This window comes from Sceloporus undulatus, chromosome 1 (assembly GCF_019175285.1).
Source record: "Sceloporus undulatus isolate JIND9_A2432 ecotype Alabama chromosome 1, SceUnd_v1.1, whole genome shotgun sequence".
NCBI classification, from domain to species: Eukaryota; Metazoa; Chordata; class Lepidosauria; order Squamata; family Phrynosomatidae; genus Sceloporus; species Sceloporus undulatus.
In genome coordinates, this window is record NC_056522.1 from 49,672,832 (window position 1) to 49,696,860 (window position 24,029).

General features: G+C 41.9%; 1 protein-coding gene across 1 annotated transcript in view; it reads left to right on the top strand.

Annotated features, from left to right (window-relative positions):
• The window catches only part of LOC121919511, an 84,979-nt gene that overhangs the window by 36,250 nt on the left and 24,700 nt on the right, over positions 1 to 24,029 (top strand). Inside the window, exon 4 of the mRNA XM_042446172.1 lies at positions 19,091 to 19,144. Within this exon, the coding sequence (XP_042302106.1) occupies positions 19,091 to 19,144 (54 nt within the window). The remainder of the gene's footprint in view (positions 1 to 19,090; positions 19,145 to 24,029) is intronic.

Consider the following 24,029-nt stretch of genomic DNA (forward strand, 5'->3'; position numbering starts at 1 on the left):
AGTTACTCCATCATACTCCCTGTCCTTCACTGCTCTGCTTAGTCCCTACAAAATCATACCTGTGACCTTGCTAATAGAGTCCATCCATCTAGCGTGTGGCCTTCCTTTCTTTCTACTTCCCTTCACCTTTCCTAGCATTATTGCCTTTTCTAATGAATCATTCTTTCTCATGATGTGGCCAAAGTACAACAGCCTCAATGTAATCATCTTGACTTCTAGGGAGTGTTCAGGCTTGCTCTACTTAAGGACCCCTTTATTTGTCTTTTTGGCTGTCCACGGGAAACTCTGCACTTTTCTCCAGTACCATATTTCGAATGAATTGATTTTCTTGTTAATGCAACTGCACTGATTTGGGTTTAGTAGCCTCACTGGTAGTCAAAGAGAATCTTTTAGACTGAGCATCTCCTTTAGTGAGTACTTTAGTGAGACAGAGTCATAGAATCATAGAATCATAGAGTTGGAAGAGACTGCACAGGCCATCCAGTCCAACCCCTGCCATGCAGGAAATCCAGATCAAAGCATCCCCAGCAGATGGCCATCTAGCCTCTGCTTAAAGACCTCCAAGGAAGGAGACTCCACTACACTCCGAGGGAGTGTGTTCCACTGTCCTTCTAGCACAAACCAGAAGCAGTTTAGCTACTGTGTTGTGCATCAGTTGTAGCCTCTGAGTGCTCTCTCCCTTTCCCTGGCTTGCTTTGGTTTGCCACATGTTGAGCAGTTGGTGGAACCCCACCAAGCAGAAGCCCTGTAGCTGCAGCATGCCTCACAATAGCTACTTTGTGTTGTGGCCTGACCTCATTCATCTACCATGTTGCAGCTGCTACTCTTCCTTAGGCAGATATTAACCCTCAGCACGATGTATGCCAGGCACAACAATGAAGGCAGGAGTAGGATGGGCAGACACAGTTTCCCCTTTGTTTCACTACTGGGTCTCTTTCTTGGGTCTGTTTGGGTTTGTGCCCTTTTCCTAACAACTGGCTGGGTATACCTGGAAATGCAGGAAAGAGAATTGTTGCAGTATGAAAAAAAATGTTTTTGTTAACTTGCTGATTTTCCTTAATGTGGCTGTTGTGCTTATACTTGAGATAGAGAAATTTCAATGCTGGTGAGAAAAGTATGGCATGGGGACTTCTTATACACAAATAGAGCCATATACAAAGGGATTTTGTAGCACCTTTGAAGTTGTAGAATAAGCTTTCATAGACTAGGTCTACTTCCTCAGATGCATGGAGTGAAACTAGTGTCCAGGAACCAATTCAATCTTATTATAAAGATCCTTACTGGGCACCATTTCACACCATGCATCTGATGAACGAAACCTAGTCTACAAATGCTTATGCTACATCCTCTTTCACACAGTCTCAAAGGTGCTACAAGACCCCTTTGCATACTGATATTCCAGACTAACATAAGTATGTCTCTGGATTCTACCCACACATAGGGAAGATATTCAGCAATGTGTACTGGTGATGCACACTCTGGGACGGCCATCTACACTATGCATTTGTAGTGCTATCATTCCACTATAACTGCCAAGGTTCCATTTTGTGAAGTCCTGGAATTTGCAGTTTAGAGAAGGGGATTTAAAACTTTCAGCCATAGAACTCTAGTGGCTCAACAGACTACAAACCCCAGCATTCCATCAGATGTAACTATGGCATTAAGTGGGATCATAGCACTTCAAGTATATAATATGCATTGCTCCTCAGTCCTGAGATTTCTCACTTGTTGCTTGTGAAAGCATTTTGAGTATGAGAATTGGAATATGTATCAGAAAATGGCTGTCTGTTTTCACTTATTTATAGGCAATGTTCTCACTATAAATAATATTGGCCTTCCCAGTTGTGTGTATAGTATGTTAAGTGCTTCGGTACATGTGTGTGTGTGTGTGTGAGAGAGAGAGAGAGAGAGACCTTTGATTGTGGATTCCAACATGGCAAGAGGTTGGACTGAATGGCCCAACTCTAGGATTCTATGGTTTTATGATCATCATAATAATAATCAATTTTGTCAGAAAGTATTTATTTCTGAAGTGTTTAAAGAAACATTTCACAACTCCCAACAACCAGCTGGCCAGTAAGTCCCATTGAGCTTGTTGGGACACCTCTAAATAAAAAATAGTAGATCATCTGTATATACATAGGCCCTGTTTCCCATTACCTATAGAGGAAAGTAGTGCATATCTCTTTCTCTCTCTGTGCATATCTCCATTTAATTCAAATGACACTAAGTGTGAACTAGAAGCAAACAACGGAATAGTAATGTTTTATATTTAGCACACTTGAAAGCTAAAAGTGGATGCAAATCCATTTGTTTCAGTAAATCTTGAATCACCCCTAATCATATTTGCAAACATGCATGCAAAGTCCATTGCAAAACATCAGCTATCTTGCAGCCGACAGGTCTATCAAGGAGTTTCATTTTGATCTAGTAGTTGTTTGGTTAATTTTTAGTTATCTTTCAGAGTGACTGCCTTGTAGTGTGTTTGCTTTGGTCAAGCAAACTCTGTTCTTGGAAAGCTTCCTTCAGTTCTTCAGTAATGCTGCTTTTGTTCTGGTTAGTTTAAAGTTGCCCTTGCCTTTTTTTACAGCATAGAGTTGCTGTGGATAGGATTTTAAAACCCCATTCCTTAAATGGATTGAAATTGTTCTGCTTCCAAGGTAATATCAATTTAGATGAACAGGTAAGCTATTTTCAGCTCACTTGGCAACATTTCTGTTGCTTGATATCCATGTGCTACGTGCAGCTGCTAGAGCAGCAGGTGTAGAGATACCAGCCGTTTAATCTCTTATCTGACCATAAAAGCCTGTGGGAGCCATTTTAAAATGTGCTATAAAAGTTGTCACTTGATGCTGTGTTTCTGTTTTTTCATTTTGCTTTAACAAGCAAAGAAAGATTGGTCTTATGCTTGACATACTGAGTTTACAAAACAGAATTAGGGCCCCGTCTTGTGAGTGACAGGGTTTCAGTATTTTTAACTAGCAATACGATGTGCAGAAAGTGAAGACATGTGGCTTTTTCTGTCTCTTTGCTTAAAAAGGTGTTGCTTGCTTTTAAAAGACAGAGACCCATTGCTGGAATAAAAGATGCAATGCTATACAGAAGATGGTCTCTTTTACTCCTGTCAGTATATCTTTGTATGTGGAATGGGAAAATTATTCCACCAGGCATGTGGAATTTAGACTAGACTGAAAAATAATGGACTGCTTGGACTGAAGTACAATAACAGCCAAAATCCACAGAACAGTGATACCATTATGAGACCAACCAAAATGCACAAAATACATGTTGCAAGCTTTTGAAGCTGCACTGGCTTCTTCATCAGGCAAAGGAATTAAAAATCACACAGGAGAGGGGAAAAGATGATGCTATAGTCACAGGCCTACATTTGTCAAGATGTTGATCTTAGTTAAGATGGTATGGTGGGGTATCTATGTAGGGAGAGGCCACTCCTTTCTAGCCATGTGGATTCTGGGAGACAAAGAGTCATAAAGTCCAGGAAATAAAATTTAAACTCCAAAATTTTAAACACAAAATTTAAACACAAACGGATACTTCTTTTGAGATCCAAGTTGACTCTGGCCTTTGTGACCTTTTTGCTGGGCTGGTGCTTTTGTGCTGAGTAGGAAGGGATCTCAAGGCTTTGCATGAAAGGGAGAGGCTGAAGAAGGGAGGGTCCTTTCCTGATCTCCTCCTTCCCTGATTTTCTGTGGTGGGGAAGATATTCTGAAGACCTGTTGCCCAGGCGGCCCCCCTAGTGGGCATGCCCCTTGCATTCCTGGCAGCACGGAAAGAGGGTGAGAGGGGCAGAGGCAGCCATTTGGTGCAGGGGGAGGAAATTGGGAGGGCCTGGAGCCCAGCCTGACTGGAAAAAGACAAGACTACCTCCCTCCTTTGCTTTCATGGTCAGGCTGCTTCATTTGGAAGCTGTGGGACCAACTTCCAAGGAATCAAGCCTGCCCTGTGGGATTTTTTGAGTGCGGACTATGACTTTGGAGACCAGGGTTCAATTCCCAGCTCGGCCATGAAACCCACTGGATGACCTTGGTCAACTCACATGCTCTCAGTCTCAGGGGAAGGCAATGCCAAACTTCCTCTGAATAAATCCTGCCAATAAAACCCCATGACAGGTTCTCCTTAAGGATGTCATATGCCATATGTCAGACATGACACGAAGGCACACAACAACAGCAACAAAGAAATCTTTACATGGGATTTAAAATTTTATGAATCATCATCGTCGTCATCAAAATTCACTGATTTTACAGTGTCAAAGACAGTTGACAACCCAAAGGAACTACTGATAAAGATACAAACATGCCTTCCTACTGCACCACTGGTTCTCGGTAATTTGTACTGCCTTCCTCCCACTAGCTCTGGCATTCTGACGGCGGCAACATTTTGTTGTTCAAGGGTTCTTTGGGATGAGGCTTTTTATTGTGTAGTTCCACAGTCTCAATCATGGAAGTTCATAGGAACTAATTATTCCATTTGCGGCCTGCCTGTCTTTTTCCTATGTTTTTTTTTTAATCTTGCTTTTTTGCTATTGAAAAAAGATCTACTAAGGGACCTGGTTGGATGCATGTTGTCTAAAGGACCATATCCTTCCATATGAATCTGTCTATGTTTTGATATCTTCAAGGAAAGCCCTTCTCTTGGCTCCACCACCTTCACAAAAAAGTCTGATGGAGATGTGGGAGAGGGTTTTCTCAGTGGCTGCTCCCAGGCTCTGGAACTCCCTTTCTAGGGAGACCAGAATGGTACCACTTTTGTTAGTCTTCTGCTGACAGCTCAAGACTCTGTAAATTGTATCAGGCTTTAGGGGAATTTACTATTTATAAAGAAAGGTCTTTCATTAGTGTGCTGTACTCCCTCACCCATGCCTTTTAATGGAGATGTTTTGCATGGTTTTTAATCCATTTAATAGTTTTAGCTACAATTTTGTATGCTTTTGTCTATATGTGTTTTTCTGTAGATATCCTAATTCTCGCAAGCTGACATGAGTCACAGCTATAGGTAAAAAAGTAGGTGGATGGAACGGCAGTGATGATGATGACAGTGAAAAAAGGGGGAGTTACTGCACAGTGCTTTAGAACTGTCAGCAGCAGAAGCTCACAGAGGGGTAGCCAGGTTAATGTGGCTTCAAGCATGTTATTTTGCTTGCATACATACTGTTGCCCTGTTGCTCTCTAGAGTAAGATGGAGAAAACAGATAAAATTCAGGAGAGGCAGGATCGGGCAGGCTGCTCCATTATGTTCCTTCAGAGTCAGATACGTGATTGATTGAAGGTGACAACACTGAGCGATCATACTTGGGCCCATCTGACCCATTTACACTTCATTTTAAAAAAAAAGCACATATGAGCTTTGTCTGACAAAGATTGTCAAATTTCTCCTTTCCTCTTGAGTAGTCAAATCTGTAAATAGTGGAAGGTACTTGAGTAATGCCTGTCCAACCATTTCATGAAAAACTTTGTCTGGTGATTCCACTGTCCTGAGTGGAAGAAAGAGGGAGAGCTGTCATTTTGCAGCATTGTGCCTAATGTGCTCTGTGATGATGGGGCAGCCACCTCTTTGATGTCATATATCAATGTATTGTTTGTGGATCTGCCTTCACTTCCTGCTGCTCAGCACTTATTGCTGTGTGCCTTTAAGTTGTTTCCGAATTATGGCGACCCTGAGGTGAACCTGTCATGGGGTTTTCTTAGCAAAATTTGTTCAGAGAAGGTTTGCCATTGTCATCTTCTGAGGCTGAGAGCATGTGATATGCCCACAGTCACCCAGTTGGTTTCATGGCTGAGCTGGGAATCGAATCCTGGTCTCCAGAGTCATAATTCAACACTCAAACCACTGTCCCACACTGGCTCTCAGCACATATGCCATTATATTAGAAAGCTATTCTCTGTTTCCATGTGATACCGTACATAGACTGTCATTAGTGCTCTCTCTCGCTCTTTAACATTAGTTACTCATGGTTAGAATGGATTAACTGGTTCTCTTATTTTTGTCTTTGCTTTGCATCATTCAACTTTGGTGACTGGGATAAGGGTAAAGCTCCTTCATCCAAAAGATCATTAAAATTCTTACTTATTACCTCGTTTTAAATATTGACTATAAACTATGTTGATACTCATTTTATACTTTTTCTCATATATATATATATATATATATATATATATATATATATATATACATACTGTATATATATAATTAGATGGGGGATTGAAAAAGGGGAGCCTAGGCATTTTGAAGACTAACAGACCTATGTTAGCATGAACTTTGGTGGATTATATTCCGCTGTCCCAGATGCATTGAGGGAATACAGTATTCAGGCCACAGGTATACATGTATTACATAGTTGAAAATGGTATGTAGAAAATGACAGATGTTAAAACCTCTAATAAACCTTCAAAGGGTTAGTTTAGTATAAACATTCTGGCATCTGTAAGTTTATATGCCAGCCTGCAAGGCTGGTAATTGCCTATGAGATGTTAAAGTAATATATTTGGCTTTCAAGAAACTAATTATGTTGAAGACAGAATCTTGTGTTGAAGAAGAAATTATCTTTAGTTATTCGCATCTATAATAAAAATAGGCTATTAATATATGTAGTATGCTTAGAAGCCATTACCTATGTTTATAGACTGCTAATAGATTGGAATTTGTAAATTTATCCCAGTTAATTTTTCTTTTCCAATTTTCCCTTGAAATTCGTTAATTCTATGGGAGCCACTTTGAAATCAACGACAGAGTGTCATGGGAAACAGAAATATTCCCACACTGATTTTTGTGTATTGTCATTTCTGATGTCAGTTTTGTCTCTGTTTATTCTCTTGTATGTAGATTTTTCTATTTTCCCTGTATAGATTGCAGAGGCACAGCTAGTTGACAGGCGATGGCATATTTTACATTAGAAGGTCACCAAACCAATGAGACTTTTGAGTGGTGGGTGACATTATTAGGATCTGTAATCGTGTTACCAGAGTAGATGTGGGGACATCTGGAGATGTAATAGGGTTTTGTCTATATATTTCCATCTGTGTTTTGTTGGACAAAATGTAGGACATTAAAAAATGGAGGACACACCCAATTAAAGGTCGAACAAATAAATAAATAAAAATCTATTAAGCCCCACCCCAAGCCCTCAGGGCGACCTGCCAGGCCCTTGGCCTCCTGCTGCTCATCCGCCATGCTGAAAATGAAGCAAGGGAGGTGGAGGTGGCAGCAGAAGACCCAGTGCCCAGCACCCACCACCCCAAGCCCTATTACCTTATCTTCTGGGGCCTCTGCCAAGGCCCCGAGCACGACGCCTCCAAGGCCTCTCTGGGGTTGGAGGAGGCCAAGGCCAAGGCCCCAACCATGGCACCACTTCCAAGGCCTCCCCAATGCTGGAGGAGGCTGAGGCCCAGGCCCTGACCACGGCGCTGCCTCGTAGGCATCTCAGAGGCTGGAGGAGGCCGAGGCTCTGAGTGGAGTGCCACCTCCTCCAGTCCTGGGGAGATCTAGCTGGCTGCGATGGTTGGGGCCGTAGGAGGCGGCACTGTGCTCGCAGCCTCAGCCCCAGCTAGGTGGCACCACCTTCTCCAGTCCTGGGGTGGGGAGGACCATCCTGGAGGGGGAAGAAGGGGAGCTGGGCCTGAAGGAGGCTTTCTGCCTTGTTCCAGGCACATTTTACAAAATGTGGCCTAGCGCAAAGCTGAAATCCAGGATTGGAGGGTCAAAAATGCCCATCTGGGATGAGACCTTCTTTTGACCCTCCAGTCAGGGTTTGTCCAGGCCAAAACTGGGATATGGCAACCCTATGTAGGGTGTATGTATGTAGAAAATCTAAAAAGGGGAAATGTTTCCAGAGCCTTCCCAGGGGATATGGAGAACAATTTCATTGGCAGTCACCCATCCCTACTGTAAAGCGAACTGGCTACGTCTGGAGAGGCTGAATATAAGAAATAAATTTCTAAATTCAACCTATCAAGCTGTAATCCTTAAAGTTCCAAAGCTGTAGCTCTAGTCAGGTTTGGTTTCTTTTGGCAATCATTCATTGAAAACCTATGACCTTTTGTAATCTGATGTATGCAATGCTCTTGCAATGTGTAATAACAGAACTTCTGAGTTCATTTAGAAGTATGCAGGTTAAGTGTAGGCGGAAGCTCAACCAGGCACCTAGGTGATGGCCTCCTTGACTAGAGGAGTGGGAGGGGAGAGGTATCGTTTATCTGAGTTAGGAGATGACAAAAACAAAATTAAGAGTAAAGTATGTGTGTGTGGTTGTTGGTTTGTCTATGTGCATAACTGTCACTCTCAGCAGTCCATAGATATCCTGCCACCTAAATAATCCTTGGCCCCTTAATTTGTGTAGTTTTCTTGAATGTCCCAGTTACTTCTTTCATGCACCTTCTCAAAATCTTTTTTTTTTTTTTTAGTAAACTGATTTTGGAAAGTCATTCATTCCCATGACTGGTTGTAATTTACAACCCAATCCTCAGTATATCCAAAGGAAATAAAGTTTCATTGAGTTAAATGAGTCCCTGGAGTATGTGTATAGAGGAGGAAATGGAACAGCATCCTACCACTAATCATTATTTATGATAGCTGAGTTGAATGACCCACTCACATATGGATTCCCAGTTTCCCCCATCTGTATCGTTCTCCATTTCCTCCATTGCTTCCCATAGTTAGGGATTCAACCTTTTCTAAAGAGCCATGCATGGAGTGATGAGATGGCAGCTGCTGAAGCAGAGAATAAACAAAATAACACATTTTAAAGTTTATTTCTATTGGTTTCAGAAAGTTGTTATAGAAGCACCATAAATAAACTTCAGTTTTCTTTATTATCTTTATTAATATTACTTCAGTGGTGCTGTACATAGGTTTTCTCTCAGATCACACATGTAGATTTGAAAATACCCAACAGTGCTTTACTTCAGGAAAATGAATGTGTCTGTAGACAACCTGCTATCACACCTTCACAAGAAGCTTGTCCTCCCTAATTCATCTGCTACATCCACTGGCTTTATCCCAGACACATCCACCAGCTTCTGTCTGGAGACTTTATTCCCAAACTTCCACCTGCCAACATCCACCAGCTTCCATTCTGCATCTGGATTGCAACCTCTACCACCTTCTGAATGCTTAGCTGCAATCATGCCTGCTCCTGACTCCGGCCTCTGCCAGAGCCTGTATGCACCTGTGCACCAAGAATGGCCTCAACCACATTCTCTGCCTCACATTCACACACACAAGCCCACCCCACCCACCATCCATAAAGGATCACTTGCACTGTCTCCATCTACTCTCCTTTTAGTCACAGACATACCCTGGCTTCAGTCCACTAATATCCACCAAGCTTCTGTCAGCTTGCCTTGGCCAGGTCCACCAGCCAACATCAGCCAGCTTTTCTGGTCACAGAACTATACCAGTTTTGGGCTCCCAGACTCTCCACCAACTTAGCAAGCCACCTGTTTCCCCTAGTGAACTTGCCTTCTCATCCTGCCACTTTCATGATTTGTAGTACATGAAATTATTGTTATTGTAAGCTGCCTCGATCATGATGGAGAGGTGGGATAAAAATATTTTTTATTATTATTATGATCCTTCCATCTGCTCATGCTGTCCATCTGCTCATGCTGTCACTTGCATGACCCTTCCATCTGATCCATACATTGCATGACCCTGCCATCTGCCAGTTGGCCTCTTCTGCCTGACATCTACCATGCTCTGAGTGCTGGACTGCTCTGAAGAAAGCCAAGCAAGCAAGTTCTTTTTAGCAGTTGCCATTGTGAAGTCACAAAGACCAAGGACAAACAGCTACCAAAGTGACATGAGCTTCAGAGATTGGCTCAGCTGTAGTGAAGCAAACAATCCAACAAGATCGGGGTTCCCCTCCCCAGTTTGTCTTATGAATTGGGAATGATTTGTAGTGTTTAACAGAGTCCAAAATAAGGAAGTAGAGGCACAGCTGCTCACTCTTATCCTCTGACTCAGAGAAAGTGTTTCAGGCTGCCTCTTTGTGAAGATAGTTTTCTGGCTGAGTGTTTCTCTTTGGCTAGATTTTTGCAGAGAGCTAGGTGGGGGTGCCCATGGAAATGGCAATATATACAGTTTTCCAGCCCTGCAATGTTCTTCTGTGTGAATTGGCAAAGCCACGTTATAACAATGTGCTTTGTGTGATTGACACAAATAGTGCAGCTGTATTTTTTGTGTGACTTAACAGATGGCTACTTGAAGAAGCAGAGAGAGAAGGCCAGTTCAAGGCCATTTGATATCCTTACCAAGTCTAAGACACTGTCCTGTTAGTGCCACAGAACAGTTTACATTGATAATCTGACCCACAGCAATCAAATAGGAAGCACCATGTACACACACACACACACACACACACACACACACACACACACACACACCTACCCCTACCTTACATCTTTTCTTTCAAAACTGAAGCAGTGGCACTTTGTGCTGAACCAACTATGCAACTGTTCTTGATCCTTCCTGCACTCATTCCTTCTGTCTGTACCTTTGATTCCTCTGTGTATGATTTGGGATGGTATGATTATTGGGATGGTTATCTGATTTTTTTTTTGGTCCTCCATAAAGAACCAAACACAGAATGATAGTGCTGGGATTGGTGGTGAACTTTTAAATACATTAAAATGTTTTTATTGAAAAGTGGTGTTATAAACATAAGTATCAGGGATAGCAATCATGGAAACATAGAACATAGATACAATCATAACACAGGTCCACAGTAAGACCAAGTGTTGCATTGTAAAAATTGGGACTGAAGTTAAGTAGAGACAGTTCTGGTTACTACTTTGAGGACAGACTACTAAGGAATACTAGAGGAAGGCAATGGCAAACTCTATGAAATCTATGGGATCGCAATAAGTCATTGGGAGACTTGAAGGCACATACTTTATTTTAAAACATGCCTTTGAAAGTGTGTCTCGATAGTTCAAGTTCTCACATTTCTTGGAAACCCACATAAAGGGCAAGGAACCGTTTAACTAAAAGATTGTATGTACAGTGCTGTGTAAATTTACAGCGCTATATAAATAAAGGTTAATAATAATAATAATAAAGTCTACCTTCCAGTGTTTCACTCTTTTTCCTGCTTCCTGAAAACAGGTTGTCAGTTTCTTTTCTTGAATATCTAATTCCCTTGAAGTTCTTCCTCTTCAAAATCTCTGTGGACAGCGGGGCAACTTAATTCCCCCCCCCCCTGAGCTTCCCCAATAAATACCAGTCCTATGACACCTTTTGCAACAGCACTGGGAACAAAGCCCAAGTTTATTTTATAGTCATTCCCAGGGAATTATGTTCCAAGTTGGCTTTTGTAAATACAGGCTCGGACAGCAACTTGTCTCCACTAATGTATCCTGCCTGAGAATTATTTTTCATGTCAGGAGCTATGGGAATGAATTATCTGATGTAGGTTTCTGATTTCCAAGCACAGGTTGAAGGCTTCCAAGTATCAGGAGGGGGAAAAGGTTATTGTGTCCATAAAAGTAGCTTAATGTGCAAAAATTAGTAGGGAATATGGCATGGTGGTAGGAATTATTGTTCAGATCAAACTTATTTATAAAGGCACAGGAGCAAAGTTGTGAACATTTAGAAACATTACAGGTCAGGTCAGAAGTTGGGATGTGATGGAAACAGTTAAAAGAAGGGTGTTTGAATGCATCTGAGGAGAGGCTTATTGGATGAATAATAATAATAAATAATAAAATGAAATGAAATATTTATTTTTATCCCGCTTTTTGTCAAGCAATCAAAGTGGCGTACAACATGCTAAAATATATCCATATATAATAGAAGAGGGAGCAGTTGTCAGTGATGGAGCAGATTTTCTGCATGCTGAAGGTTCCAGGTTTTATCCCCAATATCTCCTTTGCTGGAACTCTGGAGAGCTACTACCCATCAGGTTAGGCCTGCATTAGTCTAGATGGACAAATAGGCTAGATGGACACCAGGGGATGGTCTCTCTGGTGGCTGCATGAAAGGCCATGGTGGTCCATATGTGGCCCATGAGTTGAATAGTTCCCAACCCTGGCCTACTGTTGGTTCTCTCCTGCTTTAGAGTGCACTACTAAGGCAATAAATTCATATAGCAAGGAAAAGTGACAGGCAATGTCCCAAATGCTCATTAATTTAGTTCATACTGATAAAGCAGCTTTGCAGTGCTGTTTGGGGTTATTACTGGATGGAAGACATTTTGTGTGCTCAGTGTTACTTGTGTTCATACATCTAGTTTGTAATCAAAACAGTTTCTGAATGTTGAATTGCTTGCAGTTTGAAATATTAACTCTTGACAACTTGATGGTTTCTGGCTGTGGAGTTTCTCTTTGATCCATGGAAATAATCTTGATCCTATTTGGGTTGTAATGGTTAAGGGGGATCTTGTTTGTTCCAGAGTATTTAGCTGAATGATACTAAACAGTGGCTTTCACATTGAGACAGTGTGATGTGATCTTGAGTATAGTGGTGTCACAGTTGTACTGGGATGTCAATGAAATGACTGTGTATAAAAGTAGTACATTGATTTTATGATGACATGTTTAGTAGAGGCTGAATTGATGCGTAAGTTCATAGAATAATAGAGCTGGAAGAGACTGCAAGGGCCATCCAGTCCAACCCCCTGCCATGCATGAAATCTCAATCAAAGCATCCCTGACAGATGGCCATCCAGCCTCTGTTTAAAGATCTCAAAGGAAGGAGACTCCACTACACTCCAAGGGAGTGTGTTCCGTTGTTGAACAGCCCTTACTGTCAGGAAGTTCCTCCTAATGTTTAGGTGGAATCTCTTTTCCTGGAGCTTGCATCCATTGTTCTGGGTCCTAGTTTCTGGAGCAACAGAAAGCAAGCTTGCTCCCTCTTCAATATGGTATCGCTTCAAGTATTTAAACAGGGTTATCATATCACCCCTTAAGCTTCTCTTCTCCAGGCTAAATATCCCCAGCTCCCTAAGTCGTTCCTCATGGGACATGGTTTCCAGACCCTTCACCATTTTAGTTATAATAATATAATAATAATAATAAAAATTTATTTATATACCGCTATTCCTACATAGATCATAGCGGTTTACAACATAAAATGATACAATTATAACAACATATATCCCCAACAGTGTAAACAAACTACCCATACCAATTAAAAACTATACAAAATATTCTGTTCAAATATTAACGCCTATTGGATGCTAGGCCCATGATGCCTCTTAAATAAAATTAATGAGTTACAAGCAACATAGTTATGTGTAATTAGTTACTTTTCAAGGTAATAAGGATGTGGAGAAACCACATTTCAAAAGTGACACAGTGGGTAAGGGTAATACTTTATATAACAAATAATGGATTCTAGTTGTCTGCAAATGTTACATTATATAAGAGGCATTTGGGGAACATTTGAACAGGAATTTTATGCTGTTTGATGAAACTAACTACCCGGGAAGAACTGGCCTACTCCATGATTTGCAGCTTTCAACGTTTTGAGGAATTCATTGATTTGCATACTACTACTACTACTACTTCACTTTGTTGTTGTGTGCCTTCAAGTCATTTCCAACTTATAGCAATCCTAAGGAGAACCTGTCATGGGGTTTTATTGGCAAGGTTTGTTCAGAGGAGGTTTGCCATTGTGTTCCCATGAGGCTGAGAGCATGTGACTTGCCCAAGGTGACCCAGTGAGTTTCATGGCCAAGCTGGGAATCGAACAATGGTCTCCAGAGTTGTAGCTCAACACTCAGACCACTGCACCACGCTGGCTCTACTACTTCAATAGTTCTCCATTATCAAGCTTTTGTTTTCTTCTTGTCCCGTTGCACTGCTCCTTTGAAGAATCATTTACCTCCGTGGTTTTGGAAGCCTTAACATGATTATTTGTTAAAGGACGGTTTACATGATTTCCACATAGTACAGACTTCAACGAACTCACTTCAGCGATTTCATTTATATATATGCACATGGACCATTGACATAAAAGGCATTGTGGTAGAAAAGAACACTTTAATTTTTTTTTTAGTTTTTCAAAATATGACACACATTGTTATATAGTAGATACTTGTTATATCCCTGATGAATAACACAGATAAACATCCAGTCAAAGTACACTCACATTTGTATGTGTGTGTGTGTGTGTGTATGCACACATAGGCACATTAGAAATAAACAAATTAAAAATTGGAGTGGATGGCCCTTGTGGTCTTTTCCAACTCTTTGATTCTGTGTGGTTCATTAGTGGAAACAAAATTCAGAGTTGGGTAATACTGTTCTTAGGAGCAGCAAAATGTCACAAAAGCAGTGAGTTTTTGCATTCTACAGAATCTTTCATCAGGCTACATAGTGTGTTTGTGTGTGTGTGTGTGTGTGTGTGTATGTTGGGAATCGGGGAGGAAACAGAAATCTGGCTGGATGTTATGGCCATTCCTGTGGTTAGACTAACTTCCTAGAGGGATACTGCAAACTCAGGTGTGAGGGTATCAGTTTACATCTAGTGTTGATTTCTAGGATGTACAATAAATGGCTGTTTTGTGGAGACAGAAAGGCTGAGTGAAACTCAGATCTGTACAGAGTTTGCATTAGAATCCCATTGAGCATATAGTCCAGTCTTGTGATGTGAAGAAATATCATTGATGCCTCAAGTATGTATGACTACAAATATGCAAAGGAAAAACAAGCGTGTGTTTTCTAAAGACATTTCATAATTTAGTCTACAGAGTACTTTACAAACTAAATCCCTAAAATAATAAGAATTGCCAACACTGCTGAAACAGCAGTTTAAAATTAATAAATAAGTATTAAATAGTATGAAATCAGTACAAAAACCCTGATACTATTTCTACAGATATTAACACAGAATTTTCTGTGGTCGATCTGTTCTTAAGACATGTCTGTAACACAGACTTAAACTATTTTAGTAGCTTTTTCTTGTCTCCAAGAAACCCAAGGAATTAATCCCATGTTATAGTCTAGAGGTATTGGCACTTGTCGAATTAAAATCCCCACATTTTTGGGGAGAGGCATATCCATTGCATATACATGGTAGTTTTAGAAACGTATTAAGTCTTGCCATTGAAACTGGATGCACAATTTTGCGTAAGTCCACTGACTGCATTAAATGTATTTGTTGTTTTTTGTGGGTTTTTCAGGCTATGTGGCCATGTTCTAGAAGAGTTTCTTCCTGACGTTTCACCAGCATCTGTGGCTGGCATCTTCAGAGAATGCTTGCCTGGAAAGGTATTGGGTATATATATTGTGTGACCTGGAAAGGCAAGGAGTGATTTGCATGTGTATTGTTCTGTTGCTAATGGCAGGCCTCAGGGTGGGAGGGTCTGCAAAAGAGGATTAGTGCTCATTGTCTGCTGGGAAACCCCTGACCCTGGGAGATTTTTCATTTGCATTTGTTGAGTCTTCAGCTTGCTGCATTTCAGGACTGGTAGCCAAATCTTGTTTACTTCAAGGTTTTCCTCTTTCCTGTTGAAATTGTCCAGATGTTTGTGGATTTCAATGGCTTCCCTGTGCATCCTGACATGGTAGTGGTTGACATTGTCCAGAATTTCAGTGTTTTCAAACAGTATTTTACATTGTGTTTGTGAAAAATCTGTACTGGAGGCAGTACAGTGGTACCCCGGGATACGAAATACTCACGTTACGAAATTTCCGGGATACGAAAAAATCCCATAGGAAATAACTGTTCCGGGTTACGAAGGTTATTTCGGGTTACGAAGAAAATTTTGGTGCTTTTCGGCGCTATTTCACACGAAATCGCGGCTTTTCCCCATTAGCGCCTATGGGTTTTTCGGCTTGCGAAGTATTTCGGGTTACGAAAGCGGCGGCGGAACGAATTAATTTCGTAACCCGGGGTACCTCTGTATTTTAAAAAAGCCCTCCCTCGACCCCCTGGTACATAATAATTATCGGCCTGTTTCGCTGCTACCATTTTTGGGAAAGGTGATCGAGAGGGCGGTTGCGATCCAGCTTCAGGCGGTCTTGGATGAAACGGATTATCTGGACCCATTTCAAACTGGCTTCCGGGCGGGTTACGGGGTTGAGACGGCCATGGTCGCCCTGGTCGATGAAGCGTGTCCCTGCTGGTGCTCTTGGACATTTCAGCGGCTTTCGATACCATAGACCATGGTATCCTTCTGGGACGCCTGGCAGAGGTGGGAATCGGGGGGCACTGCGCTTCAGTGGTTCCGGTCCTACCTCTCTGGGAGGTCCCAGATGGTCAGCTGGGAGACGTGTGCTCTGACGAGAGACCCCTAAAAACTGGGGTCCCTCAAGGAGCCATTCTGTCTCCCATGCTATTTAACATTTACATGAAACCGCTGGGAGAGATCATCCGGAGACATGGGGCACGGGGTTATCAGTACGCTGATGACACCCAAATCATTTTCTCTATGTCTCCGACTGATGCAGTGACCGGGGATGGCGTCTCTCCTCTCGTGGCCTGTCTAGAGTCAGTAATGGGCTGGATGAGGGAAAACCGACTCAAATTGAATCCAGAGAAAACGGAGGTACTAGTGATAGGTTCTCCTGGTCCAGGAATGGCGGTGTTTCTACCTGTCCTGAACGGGGTCACGCTCCCTGTGAAGGACTCCGTGCGCAGTCTGGGGGTGCTTCTTGACTCGTCGCTTCATCTGACTGCTCAGGTGAATGCGACGGTCAGGAGCACCTGTTATCAGCTTCGGCTGCTCCGCCAGCTGCGCCCATACCTGGCCCAGAGGGACCTAGAAACTGTTGTACATGCTCTGGTAACTTCGAGACTGGATTTCTGCAATGCACTCTACATGGGGCAACCCTTATACCAAACTCGGAAGCTGCAAATGGTGCAGAATATGGCAGCCCGGCTGGTCACTGGTGCTCCCAGGACCAGCCATATAACACCGGTTTTGAAGGACCTCCATTGGCTGCCCATTCGCTTCCGAGCTCAATATAAGGTGTTGGTTATTACCTATAAAGCCCTAAATGGCTTGGGCCCAGGATACCTAAAGGACCGCCTCTCCCCGTACATTCCGCCTCGCACCCTCAGAACATCTGGGCAGCAATTACTGAAGGTGCCTGGGGCGAGGTTAGCCTCCACCACGCGGAGGACATTTTCCACGGCTGCCCCAGCCCTTTGGAACACGCTGCCCACTGAGCTCCGCTCATCTACCACCCTGGCCCAATTCAGGAAGGACCTTCCTGTTCCAACAGGCATTCCCCGAATAAAAAATCCTGTGGGCCTCCCTCCTCTTCCGTGGCCATGAGGTTGGGCTATGGGGCTTTTTACCTGTTATTTTTGAATAATTGTTGTATTTGTATTGTCTGTTGTATTTTAATCTTTCTGCCTTGCTGTATGGATTGTTGCTGCTGTTTTAAACCTTACTGTAAGCCGCCCTGATCGTAGGAAGGGCGGGATATTAAAAAAAAAGTATAACAAGATGGCCTTTAAGAGGTTATTTTTATTATTTTATGCAATGGAAATTATGATGATCTTAGGTTAAAGGATTACTAGATGCAAACTGAAAGATGAATTTAGGAACATATATGATTTTTTTCAGTGGATTTATGTTATGTGAGAAGCTGTATTTGAGGAGCATAAGAATGTGAGAAAAGCTGTGCTGGATGAGACCAAAGACCTGTTTAGTCCATCTAACAGTGACCAACCACTTACAAGTAGGAAGCCCACAGCCAGGGTCCTTTTCACACTATACATTTATATTCCACTTTAATTGCCATGGGAACAACTAATGGAAACCTGGGGTTTGTACTTTGTGGAGGGACTTAAGCCCTCTGTCAGAGAATTCTGACTCTGTGTCTGTGTTGTGCCTTCAAGTAATTTCCAAGTTGTGGCATCCCTATCATGGGGTTTTCTTGGTAGGATTTGTACAGAGGAGGTTTGCCATTGCCTTCCCCTGACTTGCCCATGGTCACCCAATGGGTTTCATGCCAAGCTGGGAATTGAATCCTGGTCTCTAGAGTCATGGTCCAACACTCAAACTACTATACCATGCTGGCTCTCTGCTCTTCCCTAAACTGCAAATCCCAGGATTCCATAGAATGGAATCATGACACTCAAAATGGAGTCATAGCACTATAATTGTGTAGTGTGAAAAGACCCAAGAACAATGAGGGCAATAGCTCTTATCCATGGTTGCTCCACTATAACTTGTATTCATAATCCTGGTGCCTCTGAAACTGAAGATAACGTATAGACAGTGTGACTAATAGTCATGGATAGTCTCATCTTCCATGACTTTATCTACCCTCCCCACAAGTCATATATTGGTAGCCAGCATTTCAACTTGTGGCAACAAAGCCCATAGCTCATTCCTGAATCTCCCACCATTCTGTTTCATTAGATAATTCTGGCTTCCAGTTTTATAAAAGAAAAAGGGAAAATCTGTCTATTCACTTTTCCTCTATCATGCATAAGCTTTATGCACCTCTGTTATATAACCTTGTTTCACCCCCCACTCCAACTTAATAGCTCTAAACAGTGCAATCTCCTTTGTGGCTGGTAAAAGAAATCTATCATGGATGCAGTTTGGGAACTGAACTGGGAGTAAGTAATACAGTATATGCAATGATCGTAGTTAATATAGATATACATAATATATTGCTGCTCTTCCTAAAGATCCTTCAATTCTCCTATTGCCCACTCCAAATGTAAAAATTACAACCTGTAGCTTAATCTCTTGTAAAATGTAACAGCCACTACTGTTAACTGTGGATGAGGAAACTGGTCTCCTATGGCCTACCATTCTCTTATGGGAAAATTTCTGGAAACTTGCAACTAAGATTGCCAACATTTGCGCTTCTTAAAATTTCATGTCCGGGAGAAGTTCAGCTGATGCAGTTTTTTCCATTTTGTGCAGTAATGACGCCAGCTAATTCTGCTGAACTGTTCCCTGACATGCTGTTATTTTAAGTACAGCCAACATCCTTTCGCTTAAAGAGCTTAAGTGGTGGTTCTTTTACATTTTTATTAAACATCTTGACTTGAGTGCATCTTCTAGCACTCTAGAATTGTTTATCACTAGAGACTGTTTGTGAGACTGTGGTACTTATGTCTTGCATACCATGGCCCTTATCATAGGATTTTTCTTCCTTTTCAGAAGATGCTGTTTAAGAAGAATTGTGGCACAAAGACAAGAATCATCAAAATTCGTGTAAGTAGGCCATTTCTTGGTACTTCTCACTTCCCTCCTTGACTGGATGATGAAGTGTTTTGGATTTTATAGCAAAATTGTGTGCTGTCTCTAGATCCTAGGTAGGAAATAATCTCAGATCTGGGGGGATACACACATTTCCCACCAGCTGTCTGATGGCTGTTATCTCCACCCCCATTTTTTGTAATTAAACATAGTTTCTCTCACAAACTACCCCTTATACACCTAGGGGAAACGGGGCAATTCTGTCATGTTTTTGCTCCACCTTGGGCTCATCTTTTGAAAAGAGAGAGAGAGAGAGAGACCTTTTTGCAAGGCAGAAAATGAATATGAAGTCACTTTGGGTTTCAAAAAATTCTCTCTTGGCTTAAAACTGCTAGGGAGGAGGGCAAAAATATTCCCCTCAGAGGGGTCAGGAATTTTGAGTTTTAAAAAGTTCTAGTTATTCTTTCCTAAAAAATAGTGTTTGGAAGATTGAGGAGCCCTCCAAAACAGCCTGAGCCACATGCACTCCATGGGCCATATTATTCCCACTCTGCCCCAGAGTCGAGGAGATCTTATAGGAAGCAGAAAGTACCATCTGTATGAGTTCCTTGACTTTGATTATAATGATCCCTTAAAGCCTTTCATTGTGCCTCTCATGTCTCTTCTTCAAGAAGGGATTATAGGATTATATCTAGAATGTGAAAGATAAGCAAATGAAGGTCACAGGCAGAAACATGAGCAAAAAATAGGGGGGGGGGGCTTAAGTGATGGGCACTCAAAAAATTCTAAGATTTAAGTCAAATAACCAGAAAACAAGGATGATGAGCCAATGCTATGATAAACCTTCCTCCGTGAAATTTGGTTGCTTTGGTAAAAATATATCTCTCAATCCCTTCTATTCATCTATTCACCTGGTTCCAAAGTCATTACTTTTTACACCATATCCCACTCTTATATTACCCATTTCTAATTAAAGATGAAGGGTAGTCACACGAGGCAGTAAACTGGAATTAAAAACCGGTGTTACTGTATTTGGCCAGTACTTCTCACACAAAGTTGTGTCTGTTCAGTTGCTGCTTTGCATTTCCTTTGATTCTGTAATGTACCTTTTCATTGACAGGGAAAGCCCATCAATAAGTGCCTAATATTGGTCTTATTCATTAGTCCCCATTGTGCGATAGGTCCCTTTTACAGCTGTTTATGATTGATGGCAGTCACATGGTGTGAGGGGGCATGATTCTCCTCCTTTCCCACATCCCCTTGCTATTCCCAAGCAGGCTGAGGTTGTTTTTACTCCATGCCTTTTGTTTTTGTTTTTATTTTTGCTGTGTTTGCATAATTATAGAAAAATAAACATTAAGACAAATAAAAGGAAAGGAGTAAAAACAACCTCAGCAAAAGCATGCATGTGCTAAAAGGTATGGAAGGCAAGGTTACGGAGCTGATGTGGAAGGGACAGTGGATTGTCAAAGCAGCACTCTCACCTGATTAAAGGGAAGTATGACACTGAATATTTTGAAATTGGTATGTTACAATTTGTTTCATTCACATGATCACTGGGGGGGGGGAGCCCAAAACAACAACAACAACAACAAAAACCTGGTGTGATAAAAGTCGTAAGAAACAAAACTAATAAGCACAAAAGTTTTACATTATATAAAAATAGATTATGTATACTTAGACATTATTAAAGTTTTTCTGTAGCTTGGCTCAGCCATCAATCAAAATGGAGAAAATAATCAAGAAAGCAGAAGAAGACACTGAGGGTAGCTATGAAGGAGATAGAAGAGATCTTTAAGTGTGAAGATATATCATTTAATACCAAAGTCAGGATCATCCATTCCATAGTATTTGTTATTTTTCTGTCCAGTTGTAAAAACTGGACAGTGAAGAAAGCTGATATGAAGAAAATCAGCTCATATGAAATGTGGTGCTGGAGGAGAGTTTTACTATATCATGGACTTTCAAAAAAAACAAAGAAATGAATATCAAATTAAATGTGAACTCCTACTAGAAACCAAAAGGTTTAAAGAGGCTATTGTATCTTGAATACATCATGAGATGACATGTCTCACTGGAAAGGACACTGCTTGGTAAAAGGGAAGGGAGTAGGAAATTTCATTACATATGGATTGAATCAATTAAGGCAGGTATGCTCTTGAGTTTGCAAGACCTGAGCAGGGCTGTTGGTGTCTGGGGCCCTTGGAGATCTCTTATTGATAGGGTTGCCATAATTTAAAACTGATTTGACAGCAGGTAACAACAGTGTAGTGGTTTTAAATTTGGCAGTAGGAGATTCCCTGCACCTAGTGGTTTCTGCCCATTTTTTTCCACTGTGTGTTGCAGCCCATATTAATTTCTGTAAGCATTATTTCAGTAATTGTCTGAATATTGAGCCATTTCATTTAAATTGTAGTTACTAGTTGCATATACTGTTTTCTGGTTGCCTAAGTAAAAGATGCCAAGTTAGAGCAATTGTCATAGTATGCCAGCAAGTCAGTAGTTCTCTTTCAGTGATGGAGTGTCTGAACTTGAGTGACACTAGAAAATAACTTCTTAACACTATGACTGGATTAAAACAGTAATGAGGAAGAACATTGATATGACCTGACTGTGGAAGACAGAGCAAGGAAATTTGTGGCTTATTCATATAGATTCTCTCCTCTAAAGATCTTGTGAACATAATCTAAAACCACAAAGCTTTACAATAGCTGAGCATTAACTGAACAGAATCAAAGAGTGTTTCCAGACAGGGTTTTTGTTGTGCAATCTCATTGTCTCGTTCCCAGAATGTTATGAGGAGCGGTCAAGACAGTGTCATTTCCCACTTGTAACACTCCCATGTTTTCCCAACACGTCTTTAGCCTTTATACACATACATACTCCACTCACCCACCTGCCCACCCCTATATTAAGGGCAGAAGGTTGGAAGAACTAGACAGTTACTTTTCTTTAGTACCAACAGATACTGTTGGCAATTGATTGGCTCTAGGGTTGGTGTCACCCCAACATGGTAACTTATGTTGTCACTCCATGCCAAGCAGCCCCTCCAGGGGAGACAACGTGGGGAGAGATCATGAGGAGAGGAGATGGAAGGACAGTGGAAGAAGTGACAGCAGGCTGGGAGAAGTGCTTGCTGTCTATCAGCCTCTCCTGCTCTTCATGTTGTGCTCATGCTGCCTGGCCTACTGCAGCTGCTGGCATGAGTGGGGTGCTGCTGCAGCCCAACAGCCACTTTGCCCACTCCATCCTTAGATGCAACTGACTCCTCACTCCCTCCATCTCAGGCTCTCTTGGCTGAGGCCAAGAGAGTCAAAGGCAATGGAGAAGCAGGAATGGGAGGTGATGGCAATGGAGCTGCTGCTGCCGAGAAGCCACTTGCCCCACCCCCATCCTTGGCTGCAACCAGCTCCCTCTCCCTCTTATCCCTGCCCCTGCTTCTCTGCTGCCTTGGCCTCCCTTGATCAAGGTCAAGAAAGCACAAGGCATCAGAGAAGTAGGAACAAGAGACAGCAGCAGTGGAGAGCTGCTGCCATCTGACAGCCACTTCCTCCACCCCATCTTCATCAGCAAATATCAAACCACTACCTCCACTTTGTGCTTCTCCTCTCATTTGGACTCTCTAGGCTAAGGTTAAAAAAGCCCAAGGGAGTGGAGAAGCAGGAAAGGGTGACGGTGGTGGGGAGCTGCTGTCTTCTGGAAGCCACTTCCTCCATCCCATCCTTAATAATAATAATAATAATAATAATAATAATAAATGATTTATTTATAGGCCACCCAATCACAAGGAATCCGGATAGGTTACAGCAATAAAAATACATAAATATAAAATAATAATAATAATAATAATAGAGTTTATTTGTATTTCCCACCTCTCCAAAGATCAAGGAGGGATTACAGCAATAAAATAATACAAAGTAATACACAGTAATACAAAATGTTAATACAATCAATAAAACACTAATATTGAATTTAGGAATTCCTATTAGTACTCTAAAATCAATTTATCAGTAATCAGTGGTCAAAGTTGAGAGGCTAGCCTTGATGGAGATGGGTCAGCCTTTTCACTCCCTCCCAGGGAAGAAGATGACAGTTGCCATGGAGGGAGGGTTCTTCTTCTTGAGGCTAGCCCTGATGGAGATGGGCCAGTGATCCTTGGCTGAACCAGCTCCCTGGCCCCACCCCATCCTGACCTCATGCTTCTCCATTGCCTTGGTCTTTCTTGGCTAAGGCTGAGAGAGCCCACGGCAGTGGAGAAGCAGGAATTGGACACGGTGGTGGTGGGGAGCTGCTGTCCCTCAGCAGCTGCTTCCCCCATCCTGTCCTCAGCTGCAACTGGCTCTCCACCCCTACTGCCTTGTGCTTCACTGCTGCTTTGGGATCCCTTGGTTGGGGTCAGGAGAAGTCAAGGCAGTAGAGAAGCATAAATTGAAGGCACTAGCAGAGGTGAGCATGGAAAGGAAGGAGTGTGTGCTGCCACTGCTACTGCAGACATATCTCTTTCCTGGGCAGCTAGCAGCCCAGGTGGAGCCAAAAAGTATATATATACATATTTTAAAGATTATGTTTCAAAAAGTCCTTTTCAAGTATTGTCCCCAAACATGGAGTCAGAATTAAATTATTAAGCTATTAATGAGTTCAGTTAGAGCCCATGTTAAAGAGCCAGCCAAATTTATATTTCTCAACTAGTTCTTTACCCATAGCCTAGATCTGTTGGATTTTTGAAAACTGGTGCTTGCCTATGTTATCACTTAGCAATAACAATAGCTCTGTACTGCTTCATAGTGAGTTAAGTGGTTTACAATGTGTTAGTTAATTGCACCCATTTTACTGACTATGGCCCAATACAGACTGGCACCATGTGCTGGCCTAGGGCCAGTTTTAGGGCTCAGGAGAGCGG